Source organism: Urtica dioica, chromosome 8 (assembly GCF_054948205.1).
Source record: "Urtica dioica subsp. dioica isolate 48M chromosome 8, U.dioica_male_clone48M_v1_H2, whole genome shotgun sequence".
Lineage (NCBI taxonomy): Eukaryota > Viridiplantae > Streptophyta > Magnoliopsida > Rosales > Urticaceae > Urtica > Urtica dioica.
The window spans coordinates 27,182,483-27,192,958 of NC_142763.1; the positions used below are offsets into that span (position 1 = coordinate 27,182,483).

At 34.2% G+C, this 10,476-nt stretch overlaps 1 protein-coding gene across 1 annotated transcript; it reads right to left on the minus strand.

Annotated features, from left to right (window-relative positions):
• Positions 1–5,382: 5,382 nt before the first annotated feature.
• Positions 5,383–9,895, minus strand: LOC149388780 (uncharacterized). The gene is made up of 9 exons (XM_089623514.1): positions 9,751–9,895; positions 9,287–9,341; positions 8,838–9,018; positions 7,656–8,725; positions 7,243–7,416; positions 7,027–7,143; positions 6,771–6,950; positions 6,636–6,682; positions 5,383–5,921 (listed from the first exon to the last, which is right to left on the minus strand). The coding sequence occupies exons 2-9, from the start codon at positions 9,332–9,334 to the stop codon at positions 5,600–5,602; spliced, it is 2,139 nt and encodes a 712-aa protein (XP_089479640.1). The 5' UTR covers positions 9,335–9,341; positions 9,751–9,895; the 3' UTR covers positions 5,383–5,599.
• Positions 9,896–10,476: the final 581 nt, after the last annotated feature.

Sequence of the window (10,476 nt, forward strand, 5' to 3'; positions counted from 1 at the left end):
ATTTGAGCAAGCAATTAGGTATTTTTTTTTAGTTTGACTGGATGAGTCCTTGTGTGTGTGTGTATGATACCGCTGAGTATGATACCTCTAATATTAATACACAGATTAGTATAGTCCAGTTTTATATTTGAGAGTTAAAGACAAATTTAATACATTATCTTCGTATCTTCTCATTTGTGCTCAAATATTAAGATTTAATTTGATATTGACAGATTATTATTGTTTTTTTTTATATGTGAATATTGTATTTAATGTCAATTGTATTCAAATTGTTTTAAACCAGTCTGAATACTAATAAACCAGTCTCTAATATTGATACAGGGAGCAAATTGGGAGTTTGAACATACCAAGCAATTGTTTTTATGTTTTTTTGCGTGTGAGCATCAGGTATTTGGCTGTAATGCAAGTCTCTAATATTAATACAGACTGTAAATATCAAGCAATAGTTATGCTTTTTGCGTGTGAGCATATTTGGCTACAACAATTAATTTGGCTGTAATATATATATATATATATATATATATATATATATATATTTTTGCATATAAAAAGGCCCCAAAATGTTTATTGGCCTAGGGCCCCGGATGAGATCGGGCCGGCCCTGCTCGTGCCTCCAAGCCGGTATTTTCACGCGAGAACAAAGCACATTGTAATCAATTTCGATATTCTTTGAGATCTCATTTTCAACAACCCACTCGATGTTTGGTTCTTTCACATAGATGAATCGTTCGTATATATCTTCACGAAGCTTTTGCTAGAGTTTGTCTTTAACCAGATATATGGTGTTTAGTTCATGAGGACTTGTGAAGCTTACACGTATTAAAGGCTACTAAACTGACTAATTAGGCTTTAGTTCAAGTTTACCTTTACTTAGTTCACATTAATCATCGTTAATTATGTAACTAATTTTTAATTACTCTCAACTGTGTGCATATCGATAGACTTGACATGTGTAAAGATAATTTAATGAAAATCGTCATCTAAACCTCATCTTTGTCATTTCTTTCTTCAGAAATTAACCGATGGTTAATGAGCATCTGCACCCTTGGCACATAAAATAAATACCAACAAATATCAGTACCAACAAATTTGAATTATTTGAAAAGAAAAATAATAACATGATTAATATATAGAGACAAACGAGACAGTCAAAGGATGATATTCGATTTGTACTTTGGGTAAAGTATCTCCATTCCCTATTGGAAGGAATTCGAGTTTCTTTCTGTTTCTTTTGCTTTTTTTTTCCCCTTTTTTTCAGCTTTAAACACACCCTCGTTCTTAAGCCATACCCAAAATCTCTTTTGCCCACACACGCATATACAAACATAATTTATTACTAAGGTGTCAAATTATAGGAATTACTCTTGTTTCAGTTGTTTTGTCTTTCAGCTTTTTTTTTAGAATATTTGTAATGGGATCTTTTGATGATTTCTGAGATAGATAGAGGCTTTAAATTAATCTCACGTCATTTTCTTGCTATCTGGCCAAAGAAATATGTATTTCCAATGCAACCCCACAATGGCCTTTTCTGTGCTTAGCTGACGTGGCGTTCTGTTATTGACCGTGTCCTTTCAGTCTCCGACATATATGAACAATGAAACAATGTTTGACCAACCAAAAGAGCATGGACCATCAATATTCCGCTGTATTGTATTTCGCAATGGGCTTGAAAATAATTGGGCTTGAAGCCCAATTCAGAAGCCCATAAACTGCTTTTTGATGCTGACGTGTACGTTCAAAGATGAGGAACATATGGGTCAGCCATATCTGATCACGTCAGATACACCACTGTGATTGTGATGCACTAAATCGAATTGGCGAGCGAAAATGTTTATATATAATATAATACTTGAATTTGGGGTAGAACTGTAGAAGCTATATATAAAAGATGACTGGACATACAAATAAAATATTGTCGGAAAGCTTTTCATTTTACCTTCCTAATCCACTTGTTATTTATGTTTGCCTTAAATAGCAAAAGAATTCTTTGTAATTTTTCTGCAATAAATCTTGATTTTTGTTTTTAAACTCAAGTGTAATCCTACGAAATCCGTATAAAAAAACTTGGAATTTAGCATGAAATATTTTTATGATCAAAAGATGAAAATCATAGTTTTCCCTTATTTTGAATTGTCAACGGTGAGCTCAAATGCAAGGCAGTGTGATTGTGAAGTGTTATTTTTATAAAATGATTATTTTAGCCATCACTAAAATGTTTTTTTTTTACCACAAAAAATTCGGGAAAATAAAGTTCAATATATTGGGTTACGAATTGTAACTTTTGCTTTTATTCAATTAATTTCATTATATTAATTTTAGAATTTAAAGCTAACAGTTGAATGAATCTAAAATAACAAGATAATTTCAATAAAAAAAATTTGGTCAAAACTAAAAAACTTCCAACTTTAGATTTTAACGAGCAGAGTTTGATTTTAAAAGTTTTTTTAGGGTACTAAAATTCCACCCACAACAGAATGCGCAATAAATACTCTATAAGTTGACTTATAGAGAGATACAAAAATCATGAAATTTATGAGAGCGGATTTTTTTTTTTTATTTTTTTATTTTTTTATTAAAGGTTAAAAATTAAACGCTGATGTGTAGTGTAGGCCTGCTGATGTGAAGAGTTTCACACTTTCACATTTCAGTCACTCTTTCAAGAAAATAAATTGACCAACGGAGAAGAAATTCATGCACAAAAGGCGTGAACTTCATAGCTTATAATTACCATACCATTTTACTGATTACCTGACCAAAAGATCTTTTCACTCTTACACTAGCATTTCAATTTCTTATCATCTGTCACAGAGCTTATTATTAATATGTTATTATTAGACGAACATCTTAGAATGACGACCTTGTGACTGTTATTGAAGTAATAGTGAATATATCATTAAAATTAAACAATAACGAAATATTTTTTGTGTTCTTATTTTATTTTTTAGTGCTCACATGTTCTTATTTTACTATCAGTCCTCCTCATATAAAAAATAACAATAGAGGTCTTGCATTCAAATATAAGTAAAATTATTTACATATCGGTGTACTCAATTTTTAAAAACATTTTATTTTACTAATATTATTATTATTATTATTATTATTATTATTATATTACCCCTAAGAGTCGGATTACTATGCTACAGTAACTTCTTTTGTTTTTTGTTTTTTTGTTTTTTACCTGAGAAAAAGAAAAAGAGATTGAACCATAGACACAAGTACTACTCATTCATACCGATTTTTTTTTTAATCAGAAAGATAAAAATGTCTCTAATAAACTTTAAATTCATTTTTTTTCAAACTTAAATATTTCTGAAAATTTCTCAATATATTTCTTCCTTCATATTAAAATGTACTAATTATTCCGTGGTAACTCGCGGGGCATACTGTTAAGTCTACAGTAGAGTGTCGAAATTGCCATTTAAAAATTGTATAATTACATAACTTGTCACTAGAAGATATGACAAAATTGCCACTCTGATTTAGCATAGAAAAATTAACTCTGAAAACACGAAAATTTACAAATTTGCCACCGCTTAAAATTATCAATTTGTCATTACTTAATCAGTTTTAACTTAAATTATTCTGGATACATGACGGTCGATATTTTTAGTGTGTATATATAGCACATTACACCCACAAGGCCACAACGCGCGAGAGTTAAACTTGTATATCTATATATACACACACATATACGCATATATATTATATATATATATATATATATATATATATATATATCCTCATGTCAAATTAAATTATATTATATTTTTTTGGGTGTGTATATATCTTCTCTTGTTATGTATGTATATATAACCCAATATACAAAATAAAAAAAAGTCACGATCTCTCTAAAAAAAACCATAACTGCACATTTTATTAAAAAAAATTCAAGATTTTATCTTTATAATCTTCGGTATCATTGCTTCTCCTTGAATAGAGAGACTCCATTGGTCTCAACCAATGGAGGACTCGGCGTAGGTGAATATTTTTTTTTTTTTTCTTATTCTTGTTTTTCTTTTTTATTATGTTTCAATAACCCAGACTTCTTAGATCTGGCTTTTGTACCGCTCGGTCTTTAATCGGAGTATTTTTAAGTTTCTTCAGATCTAAATCTCATATATAAGATATGGTTATCTTCTTTGGGCGTGAATCTCCGTCTGACAAAACCCATGAAACCGCAATCTGGAACAAGCGAAAACCGGCGTTTACGCTCGTGATTCGTGTAGTAATATGATAATGACTAGTTAGACGGGTAACTCGCATATTATTTTGTTGTATGTATGATTATTTGTGGTCCATTATTCATTTTATTCTTGTAGAAGTTTTTAATTTCTTGTAACGTAAGCCTTTGACTTTTATCAATATATTCCTTCAAGAGCTTTTTATAAATAAAAATATATATATGTATTGCCCAATATAATTAATTACTTTCATTATCAAATTTGTTGATTAATAATTTGTGGAAATTTTCATAAGCAAGGCCGAGGGTCAGACAGATATGTTCTGGAATACGACGAAGGAATGCCAAAGGTGGAAATGAGTACGGTACGACGAAGATAAGATGGCTACAATGGCTGATTTATTAAGTGAAGATGAAGACACAAGTCAGTACAAATAGGACGAATTTGTCACTTAAGAGTTTGAAGAAGGTGATACCAAAGGTTGCCTGACTTCAGAGAAGTATATGCAAATCCCATATCGAATATGCATTTAGTTTTTATAAACGAAGTGCGTTCAAAGATGTCGTTCGAGAATATCCTATACGAGATGGAAAGGAGATATGGTTTAAGAAATATAATCCAAACAGATTTTTTTATGTCATATTAGAGACAAGAGGGTGAACTAGAGAGAAAAGCAACATAACCAAGCCAAGGAACACAGCCAAGTCAAGCGTAATTATATGTATTACGAAGATAATTTCATATAATAAAGAGAACTCCAATATTTTGTTATATTTATTCTAATCCAAGATTTAACTAATGAACAACTATTTAGCGAAAATAGTCAATTTCTCTGGCCATAAATGCTCGAAGTTTTGGTGGACACTACAAGTAGGGAATTCAGTTGCGTTGCATTAATGATTGTCTGTTCTTTTGGCACAAAACAAGAGCCACTTTCTGTTCTCAGTCAACCTTGCTTACAAACTTAAACAAGCACACAACAATGGAAGCATTTCTAGCAAGAAGCTAGAAATACTACGTGGAGCCATCGAGTATTAAAAGAGTTCTAACACATTAAAAAAATACTTCATACTGAGGTCCGATTTCAGACTGGCCCTAAAAAGCACGATCCTGTTAAAATTTTTGAAACCCCAAATTAAATATATACTAGGCCGTAAGATAATTATATAACCGATTTTATTATTTCACAAGGCATTGTAGCTTCCCAGCAAGAGCGGCTGCAAAATTTCAATAATTGTTCATCTCTACATTCATTCATTCATCCAAAGGCAAAACTGTACATATAAAATCTAGGAAGTAGCAATTATCAAAACATTGACCAAAAACACGGGCTCGTAATATAATATTCTCAAGCACAGCCATGCCAAAAACAAGGTCTTATTTGTTGTCTCTTATAATTTTAGGTCTATGGGGGCCATCTAAATTCTCAGTTCTTCTTCCTCTTCTTTGTCAAAGATCTCCCACTCGTCTTCTATTACTTTGTCATCGCGCTTCACCAAGTCCTCTTCAGTGCTTAGTTTTCCGACTGAAGAAACTGAACTGGTTCCTTCTACCGGACTCTTGCAGAGAAACTCTGGGTCCTCTGGAGCTTTATCGGAGGTGATGCTCTTCAGAGACGAAGCTGATGAAGCGAGCTTGCAAGTTGTCTGGCTCGAGGACACCGACATGCTCAGCGGAATCCGTTTGTCGAAGTTTTCTTTAAGCAATCTCACGTCCTCGCATATCACTGAGATTTCTCCTCTGCAAAAACATACAACTCGTAAGGTCAACCAAACCAGCCAACTATTCCTACTGGATCGCAGTTGAGAGTTTGATATACGTGCTTAAATCCCAGGTATAAACAAAAGAAACTACAAGAAAAATGGGTATTTGAAAGTCTCGAAACTCTCCAAAAAAGGCCAAGACTCGTACTAAACTAAATCCTTCCATTCCATCCCTCAACGGTCGTTCTGACCTCTATATATACGCTAACTCTTAGTAACGCCATTTCTTATACTTAGCATTCAACTGTTTATTTATTTATGTAGATCAGAGATCTTCATCATGATGATAGAATTAACCGGTTAATGGACAGTCGAAAGTAGAAAAGATGTGCATGAATCAAGTTCTCATCTTCAATTTGACCTTGTCTTAGAGAAAAGTTAAGATAGTGCTAGACATTAAAGGATGAGTCCATTAGGTATATAGCCATATTTACATTTTCACATTGCTATATAAAGAGCGTTTCGTAAATTTTAGGTTAATAGCCACGTCAATGTATTTACACGCGTAAATTGACATAAATACCCCACTTTTTTATTTCAAAGAAAGGGCAAACCGGGAATGCCACGTCATGTTTGTGGCTATTTACCTAATATTTACGAAACGTTGGCTATATAACAATCTCAAAAGTTTTAGTTGGCTAGTTACCTAATTTTTTGTTAAAGGATTAAGATAAAGCTGACTACTACTTACTGTAAAACATCCAACATGCGACCACGGTCCATCAAAAACTCCTGCAACTGCAGAGGTAAAATAGGAAGTATGTCATCCAACTGAATAAATCTAATTTTGCCAGAGCAATTCAGCCAAATAGTAAAAAAGAGGCACCTTCGAATTCTCTTCGGCCTCGCGTTCTAACAATTTAGCCTCTTGAACTACTTTCTCCATGATGGCCTCTTGCTCAGCGAGAGCCTCCCGAGCAGACTCTTCCTTTTCAAGTTTTTCCAGCTCGGCCGCTCTTTTCACTTCTTCTGCAGCACCAAGACGGGCTTCAAGGGTTTGACGCATCTACATATATGAACATCGAGAATATGTAAGACAAAACCAAACAGTGTGTGAGAAATAGAGAAACTCGTTGACAAACCTCATCAAGAGTAGAAATTGATTTGTCTCTTTCATCAGACAAACAGAGAAGTCGAGATTGAAGTTCTCTTGCTTCAGCTGCTAAAATGGATTTCTCTCCATAAATTTCTCCAGCATGCTGAAACAACACCCCCAAAAAAAAAAAAAAACTCGCCTTTTAGACACTAAAAACAACAGATATACTAATCGATAGTGTTGATAGGCATCTGAGTCTGACCATGTCATTAGCTTCCTTTGCATTTGCCAACATTTGTTTCATTTCCTCCACTTTGACCAAAATGTCAACGCCTCCCATCGCAGCCTCCTCTTTAGCCACCTCAGCAGCTCTCTCTTGTAGTTGCACCTCCTCTATCAACTTCATAACCGACTCCATTACAGTAAACAAGTTCTTCTGCACCAACAAAAATGAACAATTTTGAGTAAACATTGAAGAGCAAAATTATAAGGAATATATGAGTGGTTTCGGTTTTGATTGAATATACGGATAGTCTATTTTCTTTTGTCAACAGATTTCTTCTTGACATTTAGTACTACGCTACTACCTATTTTAAAAAGGGGGTTATAGGATATCTCAAGCAATGTTGCAAGCAATATATATACAGTATTGTCCATCTTAGAAACCATATATACCTTGTTGTTCTTGGCATCTTCAATAACTTCATCAAGAAATTCAGTGCTGCAAATTTGACCAGATTGTTTGCTGTTCCTAGCGAAAGCACTGTCATTGCTACCCACTTCAATGAAAGAATCGTCATTAGTAGCTGAATGGTTGAAATCACCGCCGTCGGACTGAAGCTCAAACTCTTTAGCATCTGCAGTTTCTATTAATACAGGGGGAACCACCTCGGAACCGATGTTACTTGGTTTCAACAAAGAGCCATCTGCATTGAAGCCTTGTTCATCAGAAGCCACAGATTCATTAGCCGTGTGACCCACTGCAGAATCTGCAATTTCTACTAATAGAGGTCGAGCCATCTCGGTAACAATATTACTTGGTTCCGAAAACGTGCAATCTACATTTAAGTTTTGTTCGTCAGAGGCCACGAAACCATCAATAACATTGCAGTCAACTTCTTTTGAATCACGGTCAGGCTCGTCCAATCTGCCAGTAAAACCAATTTCTCCATTCGTCGTCTGACCAATTACGCCATCGATTTTGTGACATGAAACTTCGCTTTCATCAGAGCTGATATAGACCAGATCGTTAGTTCCCTTCTTCTCCGGACCATTTGACATGGCACTGACGGTTTGCATATACTTCATGTCATTTTTCTGCTCACAGCTCCCCTTTAAAACAATCAACTCCTCATCCAAATTTTCTGTAGATAAATGACCATTGCCTTCTTCCGAATGGCTCAAAAGTTGGGGTTCATGGTCCGTCGTGGCAGTATCAACAGTCACATGATTTCCAACACCAGGGCGATTGGGTTCCAAAGAAGTCCCCGTGTTATCTATCTTATCCAGATCTTGATGATCCGAAATCGAGACGTTAATAGTCAGGTCCTTTCCAGCATCACCGCAACCGGGTTCTGAAGAAGGCCCTGTATTATCTACCACATCCAGATGGCAGGTATAGTTTCTAATTCTAGAAGAACAATTCTTCGAGCTTTCGCCCAAAGAAAATCCTGATCTCGAAGAAGGCTCTGCAAAGGCTGCCTCCACTACTGGCAGACGCGGCAGCGAGTCTTCACTTCTCTCATCTTCAAATAAATAAATAAAAATCCACATAAATTATCTATTGAAAAGTGAATATGCACAAATATAAACATATCAAGATATTGAATTACGTGCATGTAAAAAAGAGATACTAACAAGGAATTCCATTTGGCTGCTTTTTGTCTATGGCTGGAAAACTCTTTCTTTTAGCAGAGCTATTTCTGTCAATGGACTGGTCAGCCATGTGAGGTAAAACTTCATTAAGAACGTCATTAACGGCTGCATCGGCATCTTTCGAGTTCTCGATCGCAACTGCCCTCAGAACGCGAGCATCGATCTGTCAAAAGTTCATATAAAAACAAACAAACAAACAAAAGTTTAGAAACGTATTTAAAGTACTCAAATTAATAACTATTAAAAAATTTGCAAACTTTCAGAGAACATTTGTTGCTTCGTGATAATCTGGACTTTCTTTCTCGTAGAATTTCTTACTTAGCTCAAAATGTATAACTTAATCCATATTACTATTCTGTAATCCTAAAAAGAATATTCATTAACAGAAAGGAATAAAAACGGCTAAGGATTCAATTTCGAGGCCAGTTTACCTCAGGAAAGATCTCTTGCAAGGAACGATATACAGAATTGAAGCCCATAGTTAACCTGCAAATCAGGAACGAAAATATAAATTTAAAGAATGAATCAACAAACACGAATGGGTATTTACAAATACCTTATAACACCAAAATTCAAAAATAGAAACAAATCATGACGACGATGAAATTATGATAGCACAAAGAATTTTCTCTCTTTAAACCAATTTCGGCGACAAACATAATCAGTTTTACGGGTTGAAACGAAGTAGCAAAAGACGCAACACGAATCGACGTTCGTTCAGATGAAAAAAATGGGATCCTAAAAATACCTTTGCGTGGTTAAAAAAAGTTCGAATCAATCAATTACTAGGTTTCGTTCAAACTTCATACGAGGGATCATATTTATTTCGAGAATAAAATTCCATAAGTTCTTCAACGAAAATTACGGAAGGAAGATAAATGAAGCACTGACTGACCTTTCTGATTCGGGATTCCCAAAGAAAGAGCCAATTGCCAATGTGAAATGAAATTAGAGAAAGCGAAGGGTTTTGCACGGTATTTGTAGTGTTCGATTCTCGGGAAAATAAATTCGAGGCCGAAATAATGTATATTAATTATATATTTATATATATATATATATATATATATATATATATTTTATTCGTGGCTGGTGTGCGTAAGTGATCAGAGACAAAAGAGAAGAGAACTAAGCAGCTAAGAATTTAGGCATTGTCGTCAATACGGCTCTAACTCGAGGGTATTTTGGTCAGAAAGATATATATTTTATTCGTGGCTGGTGTGCGTAAGTGATCTGAGAGAAAAGAGAAGAGAACTAAGCAGCTAAGAATTTAGGCATTGTCGTCAATACGGCTCTAACTCGAGGGTATTTTGGTCAGAGGGTGTAAGTTAAAGTTCACATTGTTTGGCGATGAAAGTCGAAGAAAGAGTTTATATTGGACGCTTTTACTAGTCTCACAAAATGTCATATACTTGGAACTTTCGAGCCACTTTCATAACTGCTTCATCATCGTTAGACATACAAGCTTCTTGTATTGTCTCATGTTAAGGACATTTCTCCCCTGAGTTTCTTGTTTTTTTGTTAAAAGAATATCAAAATGGTATTTGATATAAAACTATCTTCTATTTACAATCTTAATTTTACGTTTAGATTTTGTGAATGCAATATAATTTTTTTTCTTCAT

Coding starts and splice junctions, on each gene's coding strand:
- LOC149388780 (XM_089623514.1), bottom strand. CDS start 9,334: ATGGGCTTCAATTCTGTATATCGTTCCTTGCAAGAGATCTTTCCTGAG. Junction 7,144..7,242: donor CAAAGGAAGCTAATGACATG/GTCAGACTCAGA, acceptor GTGTTGTTTCAG/CATGCTGGAGAAATTTATGG. Junction 6,951..7,026: donor CAATTTCTACTCTTGATGAG/GTTTGTCAACGA, acceptor TCATATATGTAG/ATGCGTCAAACCCTTGAAGC.